At 36.0% G+C, this 25,624-nt stretch overlaps 1 protein-coding gene across 3 annotated transcripts in view; it reads right to left on the bottom strand.

Annotated features, from left to right (window-relative positions):
• The window catches only part of CSMD3 (CUB and Sushi multiple domains 3), a 732,271-nt gene that overhangs the window by 37,649 nt on the left and 668,998 nt on the right, over nt 1-25,624 (bottom strand). For all 3 annotated transcript variants that reach the window (XM_074897604.1, XM_074897605.1, XM_074897607.1), the window contains 5 exons: nt 22,877-23,062; nt 15,444-15,617; nt 7,613-7,795; nt 5,798-5,974; nt 84-263 (listed from right to left, as the gene is read on the bottom strand). In XM_074897604.1, the coding sequence (XP_074753705.1) occupies nt 84-263; nt 5,798-5,974; nt 7,613-7,795; nt 15,444-15,617; nt 22,877-23,062 (900 nt within the window). The remainder of the gene's footprint in view (nt 1-83; nt 264-5,797; nt 5,975-7,612; nt 7,796-15,443; nt 15,618-22,876; nt 23,063-25,624) is intronic.

The following is a 25,624-nucleotide window of genomic DNA, read 5'->3' as shown; positions in this document are numbered from 1 at the left end:
GGAAATATTTGCCTGACATTACAATAAACAGTGGATGTAAATGTCATAGAAGAAATAGTCGACAATCAAAATGAATGTTGTACCTTTGCATGTTGGGATTACTCCACTCCACGTGCCATTGCTTGTACAAGTGCGAATTAAGGAGCTATTTGATTCCATTGTATAACCAGGTTGGCACATATAAGTAACATTTTGTCCAACAACATAATCATCACCATATCTCATGCCATTGGCTGGGACTCCTGGATCTCCACAACTGATAACTGCAAGTAAATATTTGAGGAACAGATTTTAAAACCTACATGTGATTTATATAGATGTGAGGGGAAAAACACAGCAAAAATAGGAATTTATTGGGGCAAAAAGGAAAAGGAAAAAGTATCATAAATCTTATCTCAATCAAGAAAAGATAAAATTACATGTCATCTGAATTAGCTGCCAAACACAACATGTGGAACTGTATAACAGTTATATTTGGAGAATATCAATACATCTGTTCACCAGTAGAAGTAATGGACTGTAAAATTTTGATCAGTAAAATTTCAAGAAAAAGAAAAGAAAAAAAAGGAAATAATGCACGCTTTGATACCCTCAAAGTTTTCTAAGTTCAGAGTTTAATTATTAAAGAAGCAGATATCTATTGTTTAGTTCACTTTTCCACAGGTACATCCTGAAAAGAAACACAGTCTGGAAAATTTAAGATAAATGTCTGAAAAAAAAGCTCCCCCTTGGTAAATGCTCACATGGTTACTATGTACATAAACATATGAGAACATTCAGGCAACCCCCAAACACGGGCCAGGCCTTATGCAAAAATTAGGCCTATTGTACTTTAATGAGTGAGAATGGTGGCAAAACCTCTTGTGACTTCTAGTGTCAGGAGATAATTGTTAAAGATAATCTCTTAATGAGACTAAATATTCATAATGAGGCAATAAAGAGTTTTATCATTATAATGTGTAAATAATGTTAAAATAGGTAAGTTTCAGATCTGGTCTATTGGATCTATCAATTTCTGGAAAAGTGTCAGAGGAAGAAATCTTGAGAACCCTAATGGCAATGATAAAAATCTGTTTTAAAAAACAAAACAAAACAAAACAAAACAAAAAAAACACCAAAAAAAACAACCAAACAAACAAAAACCAAACCAAACAAAACAAAAACACTGGCAACAAAAATAGTCTAGTTCATACAAAATACAGCACCCATGTGCTGTTTACATTTTATCTTACAGTAAGCTTGACAATTCCCCTACAGCATTGTTATTACTTCTGAAAAACTGTGAGAGGCAGTTTCCTGCGCAGAAAGCACATCCTGGCCACTTCTAACTCAATGCCAAAGCATGACTGATGTGAATGGCACCTCACTGTCTGTATCTTTGTTTCAAAATGAGTAAACCCATGACTACAAGTTTATAGTGTATTGTGGCCAGATCCCTTGATCTAAAAAATTGTGGAGCTGAGAATCCAAGGTCTAAAGTATGCCTGCTCTGCAGTTTATCACAGGCTGAGTAAGCAGATACTAATTAAGCTGCATGTATCAAATATCAAAAAAAAAAAAAAAAAAAAAGTTCCACACAATCGCTGTCTGTGGATACAGAAGAGACTACAAAGTATACCACAGGGTTATCTAGGTTAATCTAAAGGTGGCTAGTGCAGTGATAAAGAAAACTCGAGACCAGCCTCTTTTATTTTACAGAGCAACATGGTAATTTTTATTTTTTTAAACTTAAAAAGTCAGATTTTTCTTTGTCATTCTTCAAAGAATATAGAGCTGTGAAAGACAGAACTGTTTCTCATAGTTACACAAGTATATTCAATATTCCCTTATTTGACACATTCCACTTACTATCCTTAATGTTGCAAATTCAACTAAAATCACCCTTGATATTTTTCCAGGTATACTATTGCTTTGACTGGATTACAACATAATGCTTATGTCTTTATCCTTTTTTTCCCTAATCCTTGTTTCATCTCTTTAGATTTTCCTGTATGAAGAGGATTTCAAATCATTGCCTTATGAATTTAAGAACGTGCAAACACCATACACCGTATATGATAAAACAGCTCCAAAACCTATCCATTTATTTTATACCGTTGAAAACTTTTTTCACTGTTTATTTAAATCCAGCTAAACCCATGCTCTCAGCTTTTTCAATCACCTTGAATGCCACACAGATCCCTTGGCCAGGACACAACCTCAGCGAACTCATTGCAACAGAGGAGCTGCAGGCAGCTCCCACTCAGCACCAGCGACTACACCACCTTCATGTTCTTGCGCAGCGCAGCAAGAAGTTCTCATAAGAACATTGTTTCTGTTTGACTGTAGAAAACACAGAGTTATTTCCTTGTAAGAAAATAGCTTGAACAACTGAAGGGAGAATCTTTGCTATGGCATGCTGCATGAAGGTCAGAGTCTTGTTTGATGCTACACTGCCCAGGGTTCCCAGCATCTAAATATTATCTATGCTATTCTCCTACAGTGTTAGCTCTAAAGAAATAGCATTTTCAATGATACTCAAGAAGCAGCCCATTACTTGGTAGCTGTGATATGTATGGTCTGGCTGTAAATTTTGATAACACCTGGACTAAACAAAAGTGGCATATCCTGAATTTTCCTATTAATAGAGACATGGGACAGAACTACCAGTCAGGCCACTGATATGTATTATGTGTCTGCTTAGAGTGGTGTTGGTGGCCCAGAAAGAAGGTGGAGACCCTGTCTGGATAAAAGATCCTGTAATTGGGGAAGATCCTAGAAAAGAATATGTGGAGACAAATGTCAGGAGATGAGTTTCATATGAGCAGTGGCAAAGCATGAACCAACAGGACTTTGAATCCATCCTTCCCAGGACAGCAGAGAACACCCCAAACGTAATCCTGAGAGGGGGAGAGGAAGTGTGAGATAATCGGACAGGTAAAAGTTCTAAACTGCATGGTTCTTAAATGGATGCCAACATCCTGATCCACTAAGGGTTGCTGTTTACTTCGTGTCACCTGTGACAGCTACCCAGGACAGGTGTTTGCCTAAGCTGTGCTGGAAACATGCAATGGTTCCATGTGGTTGCATGACCTGAACAGGCAATAAGCAAATTTTGGGAAATCTTGTCATAATAAAAAATCGAGAGTATGTGTACTGGTTTTGACTGGGATAGAGTTAATTTTCTTCACAGTAGCTCATATGGTGCTGTGGATTTGTGCTGAAAACAGCATTGATAACACAGGGGTGTTTCAGTTATTACTGGGCACTGCTTGCACAGCATCAAGGCCTTCTCTGTTTCTCATGCTATCTTGCCAGTGAGTAGGCTGGGGGTGCTCAAGAAGACGGGAGGGGACACAGCTGGTATAGCTGACCCCAGCTGACCACAGGGATATTCCATACCATATGACATCATGCTCAGCAGTAAAAGCTGCAGAAGCTGGGGGACATTCAGAGTTAGGGTGTTTGCCTTCCCAAGAGACCACTACTGCGATGGAGCCCTGCTTTCCTGGAGATGGCTAAACACCTGCCTGCTGTTAGGAAGTAGTGAATGAATTCCTTACTTGCTTTGCTTGCATGCATGGCTTTTGCTTCACCTACTAGATTGTTTATAATACAGCCCTCAAGTTTTTGCACTTTTACTCTTCCAATTCTCTCCCCCATCCCACTGCAGGGGAGGGAGGGAGGGAGGGAGGGAGGGAGCATCTGTGTTATACTTTGCTGCCTCTTGGGGTCAAAGCACAACAGAATGGTAGGAAAAGTTAGGAATAAAATTAAATAAAACCTGCCCTGTCAACAAAGTCTGTTGGCACTACCAATTCTACTGCTTAGGATACACATTGAAATAATTATGAGAAATGCTTTCCCTTACAACAGATAATCTTCAGGCATTTTTTATACACCTGGAGATAAAACTGGTAGGAGAGAGGGGATTCTTAGCTCATGATCTATTAACTAGCTATTTAGCTAATATTGTCCATTAACTCTTGTTAATTATCTGTTGATTTAAAATTGATATTTTGTCATAAGACATAGCAAGTTAAGTATAGTGAAGTTTAATATATTTTTTATTTTATATTTATATATGCTAGGGAATTGTAAAGTGAAAGGTCTGTAGAAAGGGACATGGATTGGACACAGCTCCGAGCAACCTGCTCTAGCTGATCCTGCCATGAGCAGAGGGGTTGGACTAAGCAATCTCCAGTCACTCAGGTGACTGCTGATCTCAGCCATTCTGTAGTGCTATAAATCGGCTCTCCATTTCTGGGTATTTTAGAGATGCTGCTAGTACCTGTATCAGCTTACATGCAAGTTGTATCACTTAATAGCACTTTTGCCCCCCTTTAGGAGTTCTTTAATAGTCAGCAATGTTCAAAAGGGCAGAAATCACCTAGGCTGAGATTCTCAGAGTTCATACCTTTTTTGGTAAGATTTTCATTCAACTGTTCTTTTCATATTCTTGACCACTCCAGGGGATACGCATCAAACTAAAACCCCCTAAATAACATTATCACTGGAATAAACATATAAGGGGATATACTGTTTAGATGTGCAATCATACAAAAAGAGAAGTGTGTATTAGGAATGTCAATAGATTTATTGTATAACAAAGTTAAAATTCTTATATATTAAGTAAATTGTTTTTGTTTTTCTTTTTTGTTTTTTAAATTACATATAATCTTCACAATGTCTCTCTTTGTTTTATTAACATACTTTCTCTGTTAAGGCATTTTTCTAGGTTTTAAGCAAAAATCCTAAGCTTCTACCTGAGTAGTGTTTTTTGAGGACCGTTCTAGCAAGTACTTCAGCTAAATGTCATTCTAAAATACAAGAAAAAAATATAGATGCAGTTATTGCCACAAAAGACTTTTACCCTTGATACTATTAAACTGGTTCTCATTATAACTTTGGAAAAAATAAACAAAAACATTGGGCTCTGTCACAGGTTTGATAGATGGATTTAAAAACAACATAAGAAGGACAAGTTTTCTTTATCATCTTACTTTTGGCCTCTATTTGGGTTGCTGTAAGTGTGTAAAGTAGCCAGCTCTACAAAAAGTAGGGTACTAGTTCAAAATTTAAGCAACAGTTTGCTATACTCTATGAGAATATGTTTTCTCAAAATGATAGGCAGTCTCATGCATCATATACATATAAAATTTTCATAATTGTTACTAAAATATTAACTAGGACATGTAATAAAGCAGGAACAGATGGGCTTGACAATAAACTGTTGCAAAATGCTTATTATGAATGCGAGAGAAGCTGAAATAGATTCTGTTTGCTGAGTAACCAAAGCAAGTATAACTTTAATGAAGAGGCCAGCCAGAAGCTGTTATGTGAGAGCATGACAACAGTTTTCACCTCAGAGTCACTACAGACAGAATTCTCAAGCATTTATTTCAAGGTTTTTATATTCTGCCCTCTGGAAGACCAGAATATTATACTGCTAACTTTTCATGATGAACAAAAGCAATTAAATGAATAATGTCTGAATATGACATATCACAAAACATTAAAAAGATTAAAGATATATACTAGGAAAGAATTAAAGTAGGTAGATCATGTAACCATACAACTCTGTTAAACTGTAACAGCAGTTAATGCATTTTACTATACTGTGGCTGTCTTAAAAAAACACATATTCTTCATCTTGTCATAGTGCTATACTTTTAAAAAGTATTTAATGTACAAAATTATGTATGAAGTAGTGCAAGAAAAAGCTGAAAAAAATTATTTGCATCCAACCTCTATATTTTACTTTAATAACTTTCAGAGGAGATAAACCCAAAGATTTTTCCAAAGAGATGTGTCTTACTTGTGCAGTTTGGCAAGGATCCAGACCATGTTCCATTGGCAGTGCACTGTCTTACAGATGATCCAGAAAGTATGTATCCTTCCATGCATGAATAAATTACTGAATTAGAAAATGTAGTTCCATCAATACGAAATACTTTTCCATTAGCAGTTGTTCCTGGATTACCACACTGCACAGCTGTAAAGAAAAACATTAAATGTTTTGAAAATGTAGTAAAAATGATTTTTGAAATAGTAATGTCTAAGGACAGTCCTGCTGCCAGCAGTGTTATGTGGTAGAAATCCGTGCTATTGTCCTGAAAAATGTAAGTTTCACCACCTACTCATAAGTCATTTTATACAGTAAATAGCTGTTTGCATTAATTATTTGGTTTTACCCTTTAGTATGTAGGGAAACATAGCCTACAAATTCAAGTTTAAAATCTGCGTTAAAGGAAAGCTAGTTTAGCTGCAAAGACAAACTCCCAATTATAAGAAAATGCCTGATCTAAAATTATCATTGTAGATTTAATTTGAACTACAATTATCGTTGCAGATTTAGTTTGAATCTATAGTATGTATGCATTTATGGCATCACCAAAGTATGTTTCCTACCTAATTCAAAGCATAGGATAGAGTAAAGCTATTATTTCATAGGAAACTGTAAGCCTGGTGTTTCCCAGTTCTTCAACATTCAACTTTGGAATTTGAATGTGTCTTCTTATATGATTACATATATACATCTAATCTATATGACCTAAACTAGAACAATATATCTGTGTATGCATTACACCTATATAGATCTGTGAAACAGAGCCATCATTTCAAGAGACTTCTCGGGGAAAAAAATAACCAAAAGTATCTTAAAATGTAAGAATGGCAGTCAATTTCTAACAGGTAAGATCGGAGAACAGCAGAAAGTTCAGTTGGGCTAAGCATATCCTTCAGATACCAATATACACACACACATATATATATATATATTTACATTGTGCTCATAAGACAATCATTTGGCAGAAAGAGGATTAGAAAACCAGCTTGTGAAATAAGTTTTTAAAATGAGATTGCTATTTCATACAGATAATGCAGTCAACAGTGATAAAGTGGAAAATAAGAGTACACGTTCTCAAAGCTTTTCTTTGAAGAAGAGGGTTGTGAATTATTTCCTTTTTATGAATTAAGATAATTAAGGTAATATCCATAAATATCCTGTTAGAACTGTCTTTTATAATAATACATCTAGCTTGAAATTTCTAGAACAGTTTTTTCAAATAAACTTGTTTCAGCATTCTTTTTCTATTGATAAATAATGTCAACAGTATTAGTAAATAAAATTTTTAAGCCAATCATTCATGATATAGATGTATCTAATGAAATCCTGACATTGACATTTTCCTAAAACTCAACTCTTTTCTCTGAAATTCAGATGTATAATGTTTGTAATTAAAGATCAGGTGATGGTGAAATTTTTAAGGGAAAAAAATCTTTCAGCAAAAATTGAGGTCTAGAAGCCTTATGTATTTATTTTTCTGTTTATTGTTTTTGTACTCGATAACACATATTGTTGATGCTGACACAAACCAGAAGAAATAAACAGTCTGGTATACTTTATTTTTCTTAAAACTTTGAAAACATATAGTATCATGTGTGCCAGGAACAGTTTGCAGATTTGTCCCTCATGTTAAGCCATTGCTATGGTGTAAATAGTTATTAGAAAAAACAGTCCAAAATCATCTGTATACTATTCACAACACAAAACTGGCAATGTAAAATTGGTTTTCTGATTAACATGTTTAACAAGACAGTTTAAAATTAGGATGGATCACGTGTGATTTACCTTTGCACTCAGGTTGTCTTCCTGTCCAACTTCCATTTGCCATACATGTCCTTTCTTCTGAGCCATGGAGGATATATCCAATATCGCAGCTGAAATGTACCGTGCTTTTAATTTTAAAATTGTTTTCTTCTCTAGACCCATGACCTGGGATACCTGGATCACCACAAGAACCAGCTGTATCACCTAGAATTTAGAATGCAAAGATCAGAATAGCCAATAAATATTATTATGTTATGATACTGCATTTAAAATATATGTTTCTATTTACTTATAAATAAATTAATATATATGTTTTTAGAAAAAAAAAACATATATCTCAGAGGGTATGAGTCCCTGTAAATACAAAATTTCTTGATTCTCAAATAATTTCTTTTTACTTATTTTATATAAATACATAAGAGAAATTATAATTATCTCAAGATTCTGCTTAGACCATGCTAAACTTTTGGTAACGGAATCATCAAACAAGAACAGGGGAAAAAAAGAAAGCTATAAAACCTTGGTAATTTTTAATTTAAAGTAAGGAATTTTGAGGAAGACTAAGGTCCTGTTCATAATTTTCTTGTTTGCCTGTAACAAGTGTTCATAAAATACTTTCTAGTTTTATATCATTAGAGTTGTGACACTTTTACCATTGAATGAAATCTCTAGTCAACAATTTTATGTACATCTGACATGAAGCACTTCCCTGATTTATAGAAATGCTGAAAGTTCACCTCAAGACTGCTAGATAGTTAAAATCTCCCTCAGTTAGAAATGTTTAAGCAAATTCTAAGATAGAGGGTTTTCTACCATCTGTTGTATATTAACGTCAAAATAATTAATATAGTAATAATAATAATAATATCTGAGATTATACATCAGAATCTTTATTTATGGTGAGAACTTTTAGGAAGCTGTAGGTAACACTGTATTTGCACAGTATATCAGTTGTTTAAATCTTCTAACATGTTCTTAGGATCTGCTGGTTTATCTTTTTAAGGTCTTTAACCTAGTTTTCTATGTAATAAGAGATGAAGTTATATTGTATTACTGAGTTTCAACACAGAAGAGTTCAATTCTAGAATTCCTGTAGCTGCACTTTCAGGTTTTCATCCACAGGTATTCAGCTTACAGTTTTCGGTAACAATTTTCAAACAAACTGAACAATCTTCTATACAAAAAATAATTCAAACATGATAATATTTTTGAGACCATATCTGCATTATTTCATAGTTAGTTACACTAATGTAAATAAAGAAAAAATATTTTATGAATCAGCTAGAAAGCTTTAATTCAACTACTGAACAATGTCATATTATAGCTTTCCAGTAAATACAATTATATTAAAAGGTTTGTACAAATTACATAAAGAATGCTTTCTGTAGAACAGCCATACATTTCTGATATTTATCTAAGCTTAAATAGTAGTAATAAAAGAAGTTCTTACATAGAAGTAGTAAACAAAGCTGTCTGCTCCAAGTACCCAGAAGACCAGAACTGACAAACTCGTTATCTAGGAGTTCTATGGTAAGTTGGGACCCTGGACTTATAGATGCAGAGAAAAACAGAGCTTCATTTGTCTTGGTTGGCAGTGTATGTGTGTAAACTATACTGTTGGAGTGACTGGTTGGAGATCTCTCTTTATAAACAAATGCATGTACAGAACTGAATGGTGAAAGGAAGAGTAGAACTTTGCTCTTAAAATTATGGTGCATGAGAAAATACTGGATTGAGTCTGATATGCTCAAGAAGCTGACCATATTTTTGTCACTTATGAAGGTGGCTCATGCACCAACCTGCAGTTTTGTAGGTCACGCTTACTACTTTTTATTTCATTTCATATGAGCCATCCTTCCTTCTCTTCCACAAATTAATGGAAAAACAATATAACTGAGCACCTCACAGGAGCTGATCTGCATAAGTCCTATAGGCTTGTGGAAAAAGTGAATGAAGCTATGGAGTCTCATTCTGAAGGCAGATCTGAAGAGTCAAAGAAAACTGCAGAACTTTTCCTGGAAATGTAAATGAGAACAAACCTGGAAGCTCATACTACCTACCCAACCCTTTCCTGAAGCATCTGACAAAGTAGTCTAATTTTGAACCACTCTCACTAATTTAGGAGCCAATTTTATTACTTAAGTTAGCCAAGCTTTACATGACACCTTTAATTTGAGAATAATCAAAGAAATTAATTTGCACGGCTGTTACATTGCGAACTTTTATAGCATGTATGTGCAAAAAGTACATTGTCTTATGGATTTTGATGTTTTCCGAAATAACACATTAACTCAAGTGAATGTAAGAGCTGGCTGACTGTCTGGTTCAAAATCCCACACTCAGAAGTTTAGGGTCTTCTTTGTTTACCCATTTCTTTATGTGACACAGATCAGTAAAGCAGCCTACCAGCCCTGTTTAAGAAAAATTGTAAATAGTTCCAAATTATATTAAGTGAAAGACTTCTATAAGCTTTCAAAATACTTAATGTGCAAGCTGCTTAGGTGACTTAACTTCTTTCTAGTTTGAAAATAGTCTGCTAGGTATTTTTATGATAAAAAATTTCCTAAATCAATATTTTTTTGTTATTTTGGGCATCCATATCTTATTTCCAATATTATTTATTTAGACTATGAAGAATTTTGGACAGGGCATATTCATTATTCTGTACTTGTAAAGTCTCTACAATAACTGCTCAGTTTTTGGCAAGTTACTTGGCATTATGCCTAAAATAATTTTATGATGAAAAAATGAAAATAGGGTTTTTGCTTTGACAAGTATAGATTATATATTCCTCTTGTAAATGAAATCATATGTTCTTTCCTAACGCCTAATTATTACTGTGAATTATTAGTCTTTTAATCTTAGTGAGGTTAACCACCAGCTCTTTTGATTGAAGGTTACAGAAATAATTTTTCTAAATGACTAATCACATCAGGAAGTGACAGTGATATAATCAATGATATCATAACAGAACATATTTTCATTACCTCATGCAGAGATTCAACTAAGTGATTTTCACAGTCAGTTACGAGCCATCCTTCACCTACATGTGTAACAAATTCTCAGCTGGCATTTAATCTTAATGAGAAGGAGGGTATTTAGACGGCTTAGTAAGTACACAACCTTTGTTGCACTTATAAGGAATTCTAAGTTGCTCCTAATTTCTGACTTCAGCTGATACACATAATGACTGAAAACTTTTGTCTCTGGATGTAAATATATATCAATGGGACATGACAACTTCTAGCTCTAGAATGTGAAACATAAAGTGCCATGTGACAAAAAGGAAACTGTCTTAGGGATGATGTGGCAAAATTTAGTTACCTTATGTTCGCTGACCCAGCATTTACTGTATGAATTCTTCTCCATGTATGAAAAAGACAAGCATGCTGTATATTTTGTCAGTCAGACATTCTATATCATATATTATTAATATAATCAAGCAAAAAAATACAAAGTTTAAGGCTTAAATATGCATTAAAAATGAAGAAATCAAGTTATCAAGGCTCTGGGTGTAAAAATCATAATTAGAAAATAAAGGATTTTCAGGTACCTCACTTACAAATGCTTATCCCAAGATATCTGAACACTGATTTAATTTAATAGCAGGATGATTATAGAATAGTCTTATTTTCAGTAGGGTTTCTTTGATATTTTCATGTACATTCTCAGGCTTCCTATTTGTATTCCTTGATATTTTTACCTGTCTTTAATTATTTAATTCTCAAATTAGGGTGTTTTTTTGCTTATGAAGATTATGAAAACTACAATAAATAGCCTTAGATTTTATTTAAAGATGATTTTTTTCCCCACATTAATATTTATGCATACTAGCTGTAAAAACAGGGTTTTATTAACCTAGTTTGAATTTGTAATTCACATAAGTATATCATTAAGTAATATTTTACATTCAGCTTTGATTTTTGGTGCACAGGTCTAAACATCACAGGTTATAAGAACATTATATTTTTTCCTATACTTGCAAATTTCCCTCTGATTTTATGGATAGAAAGTTAAGGGATTGAACTAGGTATTCACATTTTCTAGCTTCCATCACATTTTAGGTTGTAATAGAAAATTATTGAAATAGGAAGGACTCATAAAGCAAGATAATATTTAGATTGTCCTTGTCTGCAAGCACTCCCTAAAAGTGTGTAGCAGAAAGTTCAGATAGTGAAAAATTCTTCCAACCTTTTGGAATTTAGTGCAAGATTTTAACCATGAAACACTATTTTAAGATATTCTCTTATTTTTTAACAATTTCTGTGCCATGGGATGTAAAAAAATAAAGTGTATTCTGAAACTGTAGCCGACATAATCACTTTATACCTGAATATATTAAAGAGATTAAGGCAAGAGGGGAAAATAAAAAGGATTGGAATATGTAAGACCCCACCTGGAGTACTGTATGCAGTTCTGGGGTCCCTAGTACAAGAAGGACATGGACCTGTTAGAACAGGTCCAGAGGAAGGTCACAAAAATGATCAGAGGCCTGGAACACCCTCTCCCATGCAAAAAAGGCTGAGAGAGTTGAGACTTTTCAGCCTGGAGAAAGGAAGACCTTACTGCAGCCTTTCAATTTATAAAGATGGAGAGAAATTTTTTGTTGAGGCTTGTGGTGATAGGACAAGGGACAACAATTTTAAACTGAAAGAGGGTATGTCTAGACTGGACATAAGGAAGACATTTTTTCTATGAATGTTGTGAGACACTGGAACAGGTTGCCCAGAGAAGTTGTGGATGACCTCATGCCTGGAATTCTTCAAAGTCAGACTGAACGGTGCTTTGAGTAACCTGATCTAGTTAAAGACATCCCTGTTCATTGCAAGGAGATTGGACTAGATGATCTTTGGAGGTCTCTTCCAACCCAACCCATTCTATTATTCTCTGATTCTATGATTCCTGCCATGGCTGAGGGGTTGAGCTAGATGATTTCTAAAGGTCCCAGCTGATCCACACCATTCTATGTTTCTATGATTTACTAATGCTGTAAAGAACATTGGATTTTTAGCGTGAAACTGGTAGAGCAGTGCTGCCAGATTTGCATATCAGGTTTTTTTTCACTTCTTGTTTTGGCATAGCTGTAATCCAAGAAAAAATATGTCATTTGTTTTCTTGCTATTTTCTGCCTTTGAAGATATCTAAGTACTCTGATTTACAGAGGTCTGAATAAGGTCCAAAACCCCACTGATCTGTTTAAACTATATAATGGAAATATGAGGATGACAAGAAAGAACCTCCTAAAAGTATTTATTGAGGCTTAAACTTATAAAATGATTAACCTCTACCACAATCTGTGTTTACATATTTTAAGATAAGAAATGGGATTTAGTCAAATGCAAATTAATGTGTGACTTGGATTTCTATTTTTCACTTGATCACTGCTGTTAAAGTGAATCAAACTGAAGTTGTGAAACAGAACATTCCTAAACATTAAGTTGTTCAGAAAACATATCGCAGCTTCAGTGAGGGCTAATCTATTACAAGGATTAGATGGTGTTTCCTCAAAAACCAAGAATCCTATCCTGAAATTATGTGGAGCCCATGGCCTTATTATCAAGGTGGATATATTATGCAATTAATAATTACAGGAAGTGTGATCAAGTCAGTAGATATTTTGCAAGTTTAAAAAAAATAAATTAACCCATCATCATGAAGAGATGATGCAAGGTTTCTCTGTCAAAATTAATACTCTTTCCAGAAATAACATAGAAAGTATTTTCAAAACAAACTGATTCCTTTAACATTTTATTCAATGTGCAGTTTCCTATTCATCTTAAATGTCACTGAGAAATCCTACTTCTCACAAACTATCTTCTTGATAATAGTTTATGCTTATTTTAGCTTTACTTTTTTTTCTTCTGCAGAGATAGTACTGGCCACCCTGGCTGAACAGGGAGCTTTGGCTGCAACTCAGGGAGAAAAGGAGAGTTTACAGACTTTGGAGGAAGGGGCTAGCCACTCACAGTGATTACAAAGATGCTGTGAGGTTATGCAGGGCAGAAATCAAAAGGTCTAAAGCCCAGCTGGAAATTAATCTGGCTTCAGCAATCAAGGACAACAAGAAATGTTTCTATAAGTATGTCAGAAGCAAAATAAAGACCAGGGAGAGCCTCCATCCCCTGCTAGACACAAGAGGAAACATGGTAACAAGTGATGAGGAGAAGGCTGAGGTTCTTAATGCCTTCTTTGCCTCAGTCTTTAATAACAAGACTAGTACTGAGGGAATCCAGCCTCCTCAGCCAGAAGGCAGACTGGAAGAATGACTCCCCACAATCCAGGAGGAGACAGTCAGTGACCTGCTGCATCACACAGACACACACAAGTCTATGGAACGGGATGGGATTCACCCGAGGGTGATGAAGGAGCTGGCTGGGGTGCTAGCCAGGCTGCTTTCCACCATTTACCAGCAGTCCTGGCTGACCAGGGAGGTCCCGACAGATTGGAAATTGGCCAGTGTGATGCCCATATATAAGAAGGGTTGGAAGGATGATCTGGGAAACTACAGGCCTGTCAGCTTGACTTTGGTGCCTGGGAAGTTGATGGAGCAGCTCATCCTGAGCACCATCATGCAACACTTGTGGGACAGCCAGATGATCAAAGATTGACTTTATCAAGACCTTTGACACCGTTTCCCACAGCATTCTCCTGGCTAAACTGGCTGCTCAGGCCTTGGTTGGGCACACACTTCAGTGGGTAAAAAACTGTCTGGATGTCCAGGCCCAAAGAGTCGTGTTGAACGGAGTTAAATCCAGTTGGCAGCCTGTCACGAGTGGTGTCCCCCAGGGCTCGGAGTTGGGGCCACTCCTGTTTAACATCTTTATTGATGATCTAGACGAGGGGATCGAGTGCATCCCCAGTCAGTTTGCAGATGACACCCAGTTGGGTGGGAGTGTTGATGTGCTCGAGGGTAGGGAGGCTCTGCAGAGAGACCTGGACAGGCTGGAGCCATGGGCTGAGGCCAACTGGAGGAGTTTCACTAAGGGCAAATGCCGGGGGCTGCCCTTGGGCCATAACAACCCCCAGCAGCGCTACAGGCTTGGGGAGGAGTGGCTGGAGAGCTGCCAGTCAGAGAGGGACCTGGGGGTGTTGATTGACAGCCGTCTGAACAGGAGCCAGCAGTGTGCCCAGGTGGCCAAGAAGGCCAATGGCATCCTGGCTTGTGTTAGCAGTAGCGTGGCCAGCAGGGACAGGGAAGGGATCTGACCCCTGGACTCGGCACAGGTGAGGCCACCCCTCGATTCCTGTGTTCAGTTTTGGGCCCCTCACTACAAAAAGGACATTGAATGACTCGAGTGTGTCCAGAGAAGGGCAACGAAGCTGGTGCAGGCTCTGGAGCACAGGTCATACGGGGAGCGGCTGAGGGAACTGGGGGTGTTTAGTCTGGAGAAGAGGAGGCTGAGGGGAGACCTCATCGCCCTCTACAGCTGCCTGAAAGGAGGTTGCAGAGAGCTGGGGATGAGTCTCCTTAACTAAGTAACAAGCGATAGGACAAGAGGGAATTGCTTCAAGTTGTGCCAAGGAAGGTTTAGACTGGATATTAGGAAGCATTTCTTTCCAGAACGGGTTGTGGGGCATTGGAATGGGCTGCCCAGGGAGGTGGTGGATTCCCCTTCCCTGGAGGTGTTTAAGAGTTGGGTTGACATAGCGCTGAGGGATATGGTGTAATTGGGGACTGTCAGTGTTAGGTTAATGGTTGGACTGGATGATCTTCAAGGTCTTTTTCAAGCTAGATGATTCTGTGATACTTCAGTTTTATACATGATTTTCCAGATTTTAAAATGGTCTCCCAATAAAATCAAAGTAAATTCAAAACAACTTCAGGGCACATTACTTAATTCAAAAATATTACCTGAACAATGAGGAAGGGATCCACTCCAGTGTCCGTTTAACTGACATGTACGAGATGACTGTCCTACCAGTGATCGTCTACCTGTGCAGGTATAATGAACAGTAGACCCAAACGTGTATTTATCTCCAGACAGGACCGCGTTAGGAGGAACGCCAGGATGGCCACAGTCAATCACTACAATGCATAATTATTGGAGATAAAAAAAGGTTATTATCGCTGATCAAACAGTTTGTAGTTATCATTTTCATAACTCCATACATACACTTTGTGAAGAGGCTGACCTTGATAGGGTTTGGGGAATGGGAGAACATTGTGTGATTAGAAATGCAAAATATATTACAGACCAAAAGCTGTGAAACAAATGTTTACAGATGTCATAAAGGTATTTTAGATAAAGCTATTGACATTCAGAGACACTCATTCACTAAGCTGATCTTTATGGCATGAACACGTGCACACATACGCACACACTCATGCATGTATTCTTCAGAGAAAAAAATACAGGAATACAGTATCTTCAAAAGTCTCTGCTGAGGTAGAGAATATGCAGACCTTCATCCCTCACCCAGTGGTCCCAAACAATTGGTCATGAAATCTATTAGGTTTATAAACAAGACAATTTTTGCTAAATTTTGCTATGAACATTAACGCAAATATACTAATTTCATATTCATGGTTTTGGTTACATAAATTATTGGATTGCATAAATAAAATATTTGTTTACGGATTTTTAATGTATTCCTAGGCATCATCCATTGAACAGGGACTGGAGGGAATTTCTATAGGATCCCAGTCTTAGACGTGGGCATGGATAAACCTCCCATCAGTTGTATATTGAGTAAATTTTTATCAATAATTGCTAGCTAATTTCATACTGGTAGTAATTTTTGTAGTCTTAGTCGATATTTTTTTGTGATTTCCACTTATAGATTGCACGTAAGGGTGTCCAATTGTTATACACACCTAATTTTGCTAACTGGCTCAAATATCATGAAGTACATAAACTCAGGAAAGAAAATGGGACAATTTAGCATGGTATCTTTTGTCCTTTCTTGTACAGAAAATTGTGATAAATGCCTCTTGCTATTAATGATGAAAACCAGTCATAGTTTTAGGAATTAAAATAAACCACAACAGGCTAAATGATAGAAACCTGATCAAAAATCAGAATAATACCACTGAAATTATTTCATCAGCCTCCTGGAAAGTTGTATAAAGTTACAGTGAAGCTACCTTGGCTAGATCAACAGGAAGCTAGCTATTCCATAAGACTAAAGTAAAATAACGAAAGTTCTTACAAATCATTATGGAGAACATTACCTACATGGACAATGTATGTAATGGAAACAAAGTTCTGTATTGAAAAGCAATAGCTAGTCTGGCTTTTAAGATTAAGAGCATGTATCAAAAATGGTCAAAAGAAACCCCCTCACATGATGTGGAATTAATATAGAGAAAAATTTTAATAATTCAGAGCAAGAAGCTAATTTAAAAGCAGGCTAAATATATCAAGTTCAGGAAATGCAGTTAAAATTCATGAACCAAATTGAGTCTGTTCATAGAAGGAATCTAGCCTTGCATGTTTGATTTCTTTTTACCTTACACCTGTCCATGGCACATGGCATATCTTGGTCAAAGATATTTGTATTTTTGCACCATGAAACCCATGAATTATAGCTGCTAATATCAGGTAAAACAGTCCCTTAAATCCTAAGAATGTATTTTTTATCAGTACTTTGTCATCTTCAATACCCTAATATTTTCAGCAGGAATTTTTTATCAAAGGATGTATTCAATTCCGTACCACTTCAGATGTATACAACAGTACAATGGTTGAACAATACATGACTGAAGTCATATGTGATGATTCATCTTCCTCTAATAATTATTCTTGATCTTAGAGCTTTGCCTTTATACATATACTGATGTGTGTTAAGTGACGTGTTCTCTTAGAGGTCCAACTTGCAAGGTGCAGAACCTTCCTGACAACCCCACAAAGGATTAAGGAATGTGATATGTGATTGATTGACTTCAATTCCTACCTCATGCCACTGACCCCTGTGAACATTTTGTAGGCTTGAAGGACTTCAAGTAGAATGGTCAGAATTGTCAGCTTTACAAACTGGGCATTTGTTAGCATACTATTTGCTTAATCGATTACTTATAAGTAAATATGATTGTAGGGAAGGCAAACTTAGAACACTGTTAATCAAAAAGCATGTTGGTCTTGCAGGCTTTAATTAAATGAAACTGTTTCTTCTTGCGAAAAACATTCACAATTTTTCAGAGTCTTTTTATTATCTATATTTTTCTTGATTGATGCTTTCGGCCCTTTCAGGTGTTGTCATAGAGGAAAAGCTAATTTCATACTGGTACCTTACAACATTCAGTTCTAGGCTTTCCTATACAAACGTCTCTTTTTTGTTTACACTTAGTCTAAAAGTCCTGGATGCCTAATAAGTGATTTAGGAAATTATACCACCCTGTAATGCTATCCTTAACTTGATTATACGTTCTACAAAGTTTGATATTTGTTTTTTCAGGTGAGGATTTTATATGAAGAGTTGATAATATTTCTTCTTTTTTTTTTTCTCCGAATGCTAATTCATCCTCCATTTTATTTCAGTCAATTCCTTCCTTTCTACCTCTCTGTTATCTAACCATAGAATAGTGTTTGTTAGAAGGGACCTTTAAAGGTCATCCAGTCCACATCCCCCCCCCCCCCCCCCCCCCCCCCCCTCCCAATAAGCATCTTCAACTACATCTTATTGCTCAAAGCTCCATTTAACCTGACCTTGAATGTTTCCAGGGATGAGGCATCTGCCACCTCTCTGGGCAACCTGTTCCAGTGTTCCACCACCCTCACTATAAAAAATCTCTTCTCTCTCTCTCTCTCTCTCTCTCTCAATCTATCCTTTTTTAATTTAAAACCATTAACCCTTGTCTTATCATGTAAAAGTTTGCTAAAAAGTTTGTCCTCATCTTTCTTACAAATCCCCTTTAAGTACAGAAAGGCTGCAATAATGTCTCTCTGGAGCCTTCTCCAGGCTGAACAACTCCAAGTCTCTCAGCCTTTCTTCATAAGAGAGATGTTACAGCCCTCTGATCGTTTTTGTGGCCGTCCTCTGGACCCACTCCAACAGGTCCATGTCTTTCCTGTGCTGAGGACTCCAGAGCTGGATGCAGTACTGCAGGTGGACTGTCACCAGAGTGGAGTAGAGGAGAGCATGACATGACAGGCAGAATTATATTGCTCGACTTGCTGGCCACCTTCTTTTGATGTAGCCCAGGATACAGTTGGCTTTCTGGGCTGCGAGCACACATTGCTGGCTCATGTCCAGCTTTTCATCCACCAGTACCCACAGATCATTCTCAGCAGGACTGCTCTCAATCTCTTCATTCCCCAGCCTGTATTGATACTGGGGGTTGCCCTGACCCAGGTGTAGGACCTTGCACTTGGCCTTGTTGAACCTCATGAGGTTCACATGGGCCTACTTCTCAAGCTTGTCCAGGTTCCTCTGGATGGCATCCTGTCCCTCAGATGTGTTAACTGCACCACTCAGCTTGATGTCCTCTGCAAACTTGCTGAGGGAAAACTCAATCCCACTATGTCATTGACAAATATATTAAACAGTATGGTCCCAGTAGGGATCCCCAACAGACACCACTCATCACCAATCTCCATCTGAACATTAAACTGTTGATCACTCTGGATTTGATCATCCAACCAATTCCTCATCCATTGAACAGTCCACCCATTTCTCCAATTTAGAGAGAAGGATGCTGTGGGGCACCATGTCAAAGACCTTACAGAAGTCCAGGTAGATGACATCCATAGCTCTTCTCTTGGCCACTGACGTAGTCACTCCATCAGAGTTGGTCAGGCAAGACTTGCTCTTGGTTAAGCCATGTTGGCTGTCTCAAATCATCTTCCTGTCCTCCATAGCTTCTAGGAGGATCTGTTCCATGATCTTTCCAGACACAGAGGTGAGTCTGACAGGTCGGTAGTTCCCAAGGTTCTCTTTTCTACCTTTTTAAAAACTGAGTGCAGTGTTTCCTTTTTACAGTCACCAGGTACTTCACCTGACTGCCATGTCTTTTCAAATATCATGGAGAGTGACTTGGCAACTACATCAGCCAATTCCCTCAGGACTATGGAATATATCTTATCGGGTCCCATAGACTTATGTGTGTTAAAGTTCCTCATGTCATGAACCTGATATTCTCTTACAGTGGGAGGGACTTTTTTCCCCCAGGTCCTGTCTTATGGTCCATCCACTTGAGAGGTGTGGGAAGAGAGGTTGCCGGTGAAGACTAAGGCAAAAATATTATTGAGTACCTCAGCTTTCTCCTCTTTTGTTACCAGTTTGCCAGTCATGCTCATTGTGGGGGTACACTTTCTTTGACCTTCCTTTTCTGGCGGACATTCCTGTAGTCATAATAATTCTCTATTATTATTCTTTGAATTCCTTGAGTTTAAGTTCCATCTGTGTCTTGGCCTTCCTGACCCCATCTTTACATAACTGGGCAGCGTCCCTATACTCTTCCCAGGATATCTGTCTCTGCTTCCACTGCCTGTGCATTTCCCTTTTGCAGGTCTCAACTCAGCCATGCAGGTCTCTTGCCTTCATTTCCTGATTTCTTATACCTGGGGAACAAGAGTTCTTGTGCTCTATGGAAAGCGTCCTTAAAGATATGTTAGCTGATCTATTCCTGTTCCATCACATACCTACACAGTACCTTTCTATAGCTGTGCTAATTTAATATTAAGATTTGATTGAGATTTAAAGAAAAAATAATAAAGGAAGAAGAAAAATAAGACAGAATAATATTATTAATCTCCTTCACAGTATGTAAAAACATGAGGTCAAATTATATTTTTTCATCATAATAGACAATTATCAATTAAGTTCTGTCACACTGAAACTTCTGTTTCTTTAAAATATATATATATATGTATAAATTCTGAAACATATGCAAATAATTATTTTTCCGGTGTGACATTTCACTGGCTATTTCTTTTCCTCGAAAAATCCCAATAAATAAAATACACAGCTAATACTGATTATGGATGAGATATATAACATTCTGGAAAACCAGAAATAGGTAAAAAATCACATCCTCTTCTGGTTAAATATGATGGACTGTCAGTAAACTTAGAGCATTATTAGTTTAAAGCCTGATTAAATTTACAAATGTTATACCCAAGTTCTTGAGTACTGAATTAAAAAGTACACTTGAAGTTTCTTTACTCTCTACAGTTGTCAACAATTCTTATCATTCTATCTGACAGCTGGGAATGTCTGTATATATCATGTTGTGAGGGAATAAATGTCAGGATAACATGCTGCAATAGAATCATTGGGAGGATGGTACAGACATCAGCAAAAATCTAGTCTACATTATTTGGATTTCAAGCTTGGAAGGTGTGGATTGTGTGTACTCACATCTCAGTAGCTTAAAAATAACAAATCAGACCATGTCTGTCAGAACTAAATTGAGAATACTTTGCAGTACAGAAAAATCTGATATGGTCACTGGAATTCTTTGTGGTATATTATCCAAACATATCTTTCATTTTGAGTACATTTCAAATTTAAAGTATTTTACTAGCAACATGTGCCTAAGTAGCATATGCTTCTGAAAGTCTAAGGGACAGATGAAATGCCATTATGATCCAGGCCAACACTGAATTCTGCCTTTTACAGGATTTGTACTAGCTAGAAGTACTCTATCTACAACACATTTCAAAGGAATTGAGTCACTTTACAGGTGAGCAGCTTTTCCTCTGTTACCATATTTCTTCTTCATTACTTTAGCAATATTTCAAAAAAAGGTATGTTCTTTGTAACTAGTTGGAGAGAGATTGAAATCCAGCTAGGTCAAAAAAAATAGTACAACCTGGGTCAAAGAAAAACATTCACTTCTTTTCCATTGTTCTTTCAGTGGAAAAATGAGCAGGCTACTAAATGTCTGCCCTGCATCTGTCCGATAATGAACACAATTTGTGAAACTCCAGAAGATGAAAGGCTCTTATAAAAAAATATTTAGTAGCTGCATCAAAATAAGTTTTGGTAAGCTTTATGATTACAAAATATCATGGATAGTGCCTAGGTTAGAATTCAATGACCTCTCTATATAAATGACACAAATAAAGCTGAGGATGCCCTTTCAAAAGTACATATAGCATACTTACTCCCAAAGGTCAGCTTAAAAGAAAAGTAAAATCTGTATTATTAAATTACTTGTGACAATTCTGAAAGAAGACTAAGAGATAAAAATACAAAAGTAGAAAGAAATCTTTGTACCTTTACCTTCAGAATTTCTTCCTCTTTGGAGATATGTTACTATTAAGTATTTATCTTTCTGAAATGGTAATGTTACCTTAAAATTTATTGTGAAACTCTTAGGTTCTTTAAGTTTAACTTACTTGTAACCAAGCTCTTTATCCCATCAAAGAAAGAGACAACTTCCAGAACTAATATTTTAACAGTAAAAACAAAGTGGGGTGTTTTTTTTGTTATTTTAGAGAGAGAATAGCAGAACTGGACAAATCTCATTTAAGGAAGACTAATAAAGGTAAACCTGAGAACTAGTGTCTACAATATTGCAAACAGTGCTCCATGATTCCTAAATAAGGAACCCTTAGCCTGTTTTCCCTTTAATCTCTAGAAAATAAAGCTTTCCATCTTTCTCAGAGAGAAACTTTGATCCTAAACCAAAACCTTTTTCACAGACTTATAGAGAACTGGATAAACTAGCTGTCCAGCCAATTAAAAACCTCAGAAACATCTGTGGCTATATCTACATCACAGTTAGAAAGTTGTTCATGACAAGCTATGACAAAAACAACATCCTTGTGTTCTCCACTTGCCTTAGTGGATAGGTTGCATATGACTATTATGCTCAGAAACATCTGGTAGTGTGGTAAACTGAAGACATGATTCAGAGAACAATTTTGTTGTTCTATAATGCCATTACTACTTGCTTACTGTGTTTTCATAGATAGTCTGATCTTGTTGCTGTCTCAAGAGAAGTCCAGAAAGCACTATAGTGACATACGTCAATAACTGGGTACTACAGTTTTTAAGTTTCAGTGTGATCATAGCTTGTGGCCAATGGAGGCCATGTATTGGCAAATTCAACTGATATGTTTTCACCTTCTAACCCTCCTACCAGGGATCATTGTGTTGAAGCATTCAGAGATGTTTGTTTCGGTTATTGTATTTCCCAAGATTTCTTTGTTATTTGCTACATAAAATAACTCTGTAATTGCATACTGCAGCTGCTACTGAGACTTACTATCATTACTGCACACACACAAATGTATATAAATATGATTATTTTAATTGCTGTCATGAGGCTGATGGAAATGTTGTATAAAATAATACTAGTCTACATTCTTTGCGGAAGCATACACATTATCTACTTACTAATGCATTCAGGTAGAGGTTTGTCCCAGTGGCCATTTGGTTGACAAATTAAAACTGAAGAGCCAAATAAAAAATATCCAGGATTACAGTCATAAAATACCACTGTGCCGTATGTGAAATTTCCATGTTCGATTTTACTTTCTCTTATAGAATTTGCAGGAATTCCAGGATCAGAACAATTGACCACTAAAAAGAAAAAGAGCACAGACTTGAGAATCATACAACTACAGTCTACTGAAATCGTCCTTAAATGGTGTCCTATCCTTTGTATGAGAAACTTCCAAAGTGCTTCTACCCTGATTTTATATATAATGATACTGAATTAGGAAGATGATATGAAACCAGGAGATGCTAAACTCAGAGCAAATAAAAGGAAATGTTTATTCACTGAGTGTGACGATGCTGTAAAAGTATTTTCCATTAGAAGTGACTGGACATACCTATATATTCAATTTATACTCTTGACGTGACATAAACTATCACTTAAAGCTGGAAACAGGTTATGGGGCTAGATGTGCCTTTGGTCTAATTCCATGCAAATATAATTCTGTTCCTGTACTAACATTTTGATAATGGAGCACCTTTGAGGCAGAAGTTTTGAGCTAAAGGGCACACAGTCACTAAGGTAAGACTGTGGTGATTCTTGTAGAACAGGGAAATATACCAACAAATATGTATGTGTTTTTAAACATAGGAGTATACTTTGATGGTTAAGAATATCAATGGATTTTTTGAGTCCTCAACTACTTTAGGATTCATATGTTTGAAAATCACTGGAGATTGATTTTTTTTGTTTTTTTGTTCTTTTTTGTGATGTATAGCCATCTGGTGAGTGGAGTGTAATACTTACTTTGGGGGTCATGGAGATTTTTTTCAGTTTCCATGCAATAGACTCCTCTGGTCAAGTAAACACATCACCAACTACTCAAAGTTCTTCTAAAAAATTACAGTTCCTGTAAAAATTACTATCCCTATATCCTTATAATCAATTGTATGTTTATATGCATACATGTGTATGTACTCATGTGTAAATATATATATATATAAAATACATCTGGGTGCATATATGCATGAATGTGTGTAAATAAAAGTATCAACTATGCCAAAAAGGTCTGTAATCTAAAAAGAAAATAAAGATATTGCCAGATGCAATTTAAGACCATTTTTCTTACCTCCATCTCTCAATGCAGTTATTTTATGGCTCATCTACCTCTTTCTAGTCACTATCCTAAATGTTAGAGTCTGCTTGTGTGCTTCGCCTAGCAGTTCTCAAATATTGGTACTGCAAGACTAGAATACATACATTTTTCAAGGATAGAAATAACTTTCTGGTTGGATTTGACTTTTTTTTGACATTAAATGATAGATCATTTTTTTAGTTATATTGATGGACAGCATTAAAAATGTGGTGGGTTTTTTGTTTGTTTTTTTTTCTGGAGGAAAATTTGAGCTATATTTCTATCCATTTTGATTTTTGTAGACAAGAGTTCTATAACAATTGAACATTCATCTTCACATTATTGAGCATGCACTTTAAGTAATGAAAATTATTTATTAATAAATCTAGAGTAGTGAACACTTGAAAAAAACCCCAACAAAACCAAACCCAAACCAAGACGCTTTGACCATTTCAATAGTTTCTACTATTATTATAGTTGTCTAGGAAACTAGTTATCTAGCAGCGTTGTTGACAGTATAACAGCAAGTGTACTGCTGAATTTATATAATGATTGCAAATTCAGTATTCACAAAGGAGTGCAGCCTTTTCTATAGTACTGTGCTTCAGGCAAACATTCAAGGTAACATCTTTTCATTTTTTACATTAACTTGAATAGAAATAGAACAAAATCATATTAATTAGGATTAATTTCACTGCACATTACAGACACCCCTAATAATGTTCCAGACAAAGTTGGTTCTTTTTATTTTTAAAGTTTGTTCTAAAACCAATAGAAGATTTCAGGACTGTGTAAAATTTCAAGGAATAATCTGATCAATTTATTTACTGATCCCTATGGGGAAAAATAATATCAGACAGTTTCACACATTACTCTGCAATACCAGAATACTGAGGTGATTTATAGCAACTGGACTGAAAATTAAATTCATTAGGTACCCTTAATACACAGTACATTTTTAGTATTGAAAATTCAAAAATAATAATATCATCAACAAAAAGGTCCTTGGAAATTTAAGTTCTTTAAACTATTTGGCAGTATCACTTAAGGCAAAGTTATCAAAAGAAACAAGAGAACACCTACTGGAAGGAAAATAAAGTAAATAAAATTGCTATAAATATGTAACACAATTTAGGCTGTGTACAGATAAAAATCCATGGAAGCTGCTGGGAAGATGCTGAAAAAAATTTATTACAAATTTTTCGTATGTGCTAGCAGGTTACAGCAAAAATTACATTTTTCTAAATGAGAACAATTAAAGCATTTGAAAAGAACATAACCACAGTTAAAAAGGACAGTGGTGATAAATCTTTTCTAAAAGTGCTTATGAAAATTCAAGCAGAACTAATTTAATAATATTCTTTCCTTTTCAGTGAAAGAATTTTAAATATAATATCCAGAAGTGTTGAGAACAAACCCAAATGGATTATGCTAATAAATTAGAATTAAAATTTTAAAAGTCAATATGAGCAGGCAGATCAATGGAAATGTAAAAGGGGGGAAAAAAGAATATGTTTTCTTATGCAGCTATTAAAACTATATCAGTTAATATGCAGAGAACATTATTTCA

Source organism: Athene noctua, chromosome 2 (assembly GCF_965140245.1).
Source record: "Athene noctua chromosome 2, bAthNoc1.hap1.1, whole genome shotgun sequence".
NCBI lineage: Eukaryota > Metazoa > Chordata > Aves > Strigiformes > Strigidae > Athene > Athene noctua.
The sequence above is the reverse complement of the archived record's forward strand: the minus strand, read 5'-3'. Positions and strand labels throughout refer to the sequence as shown.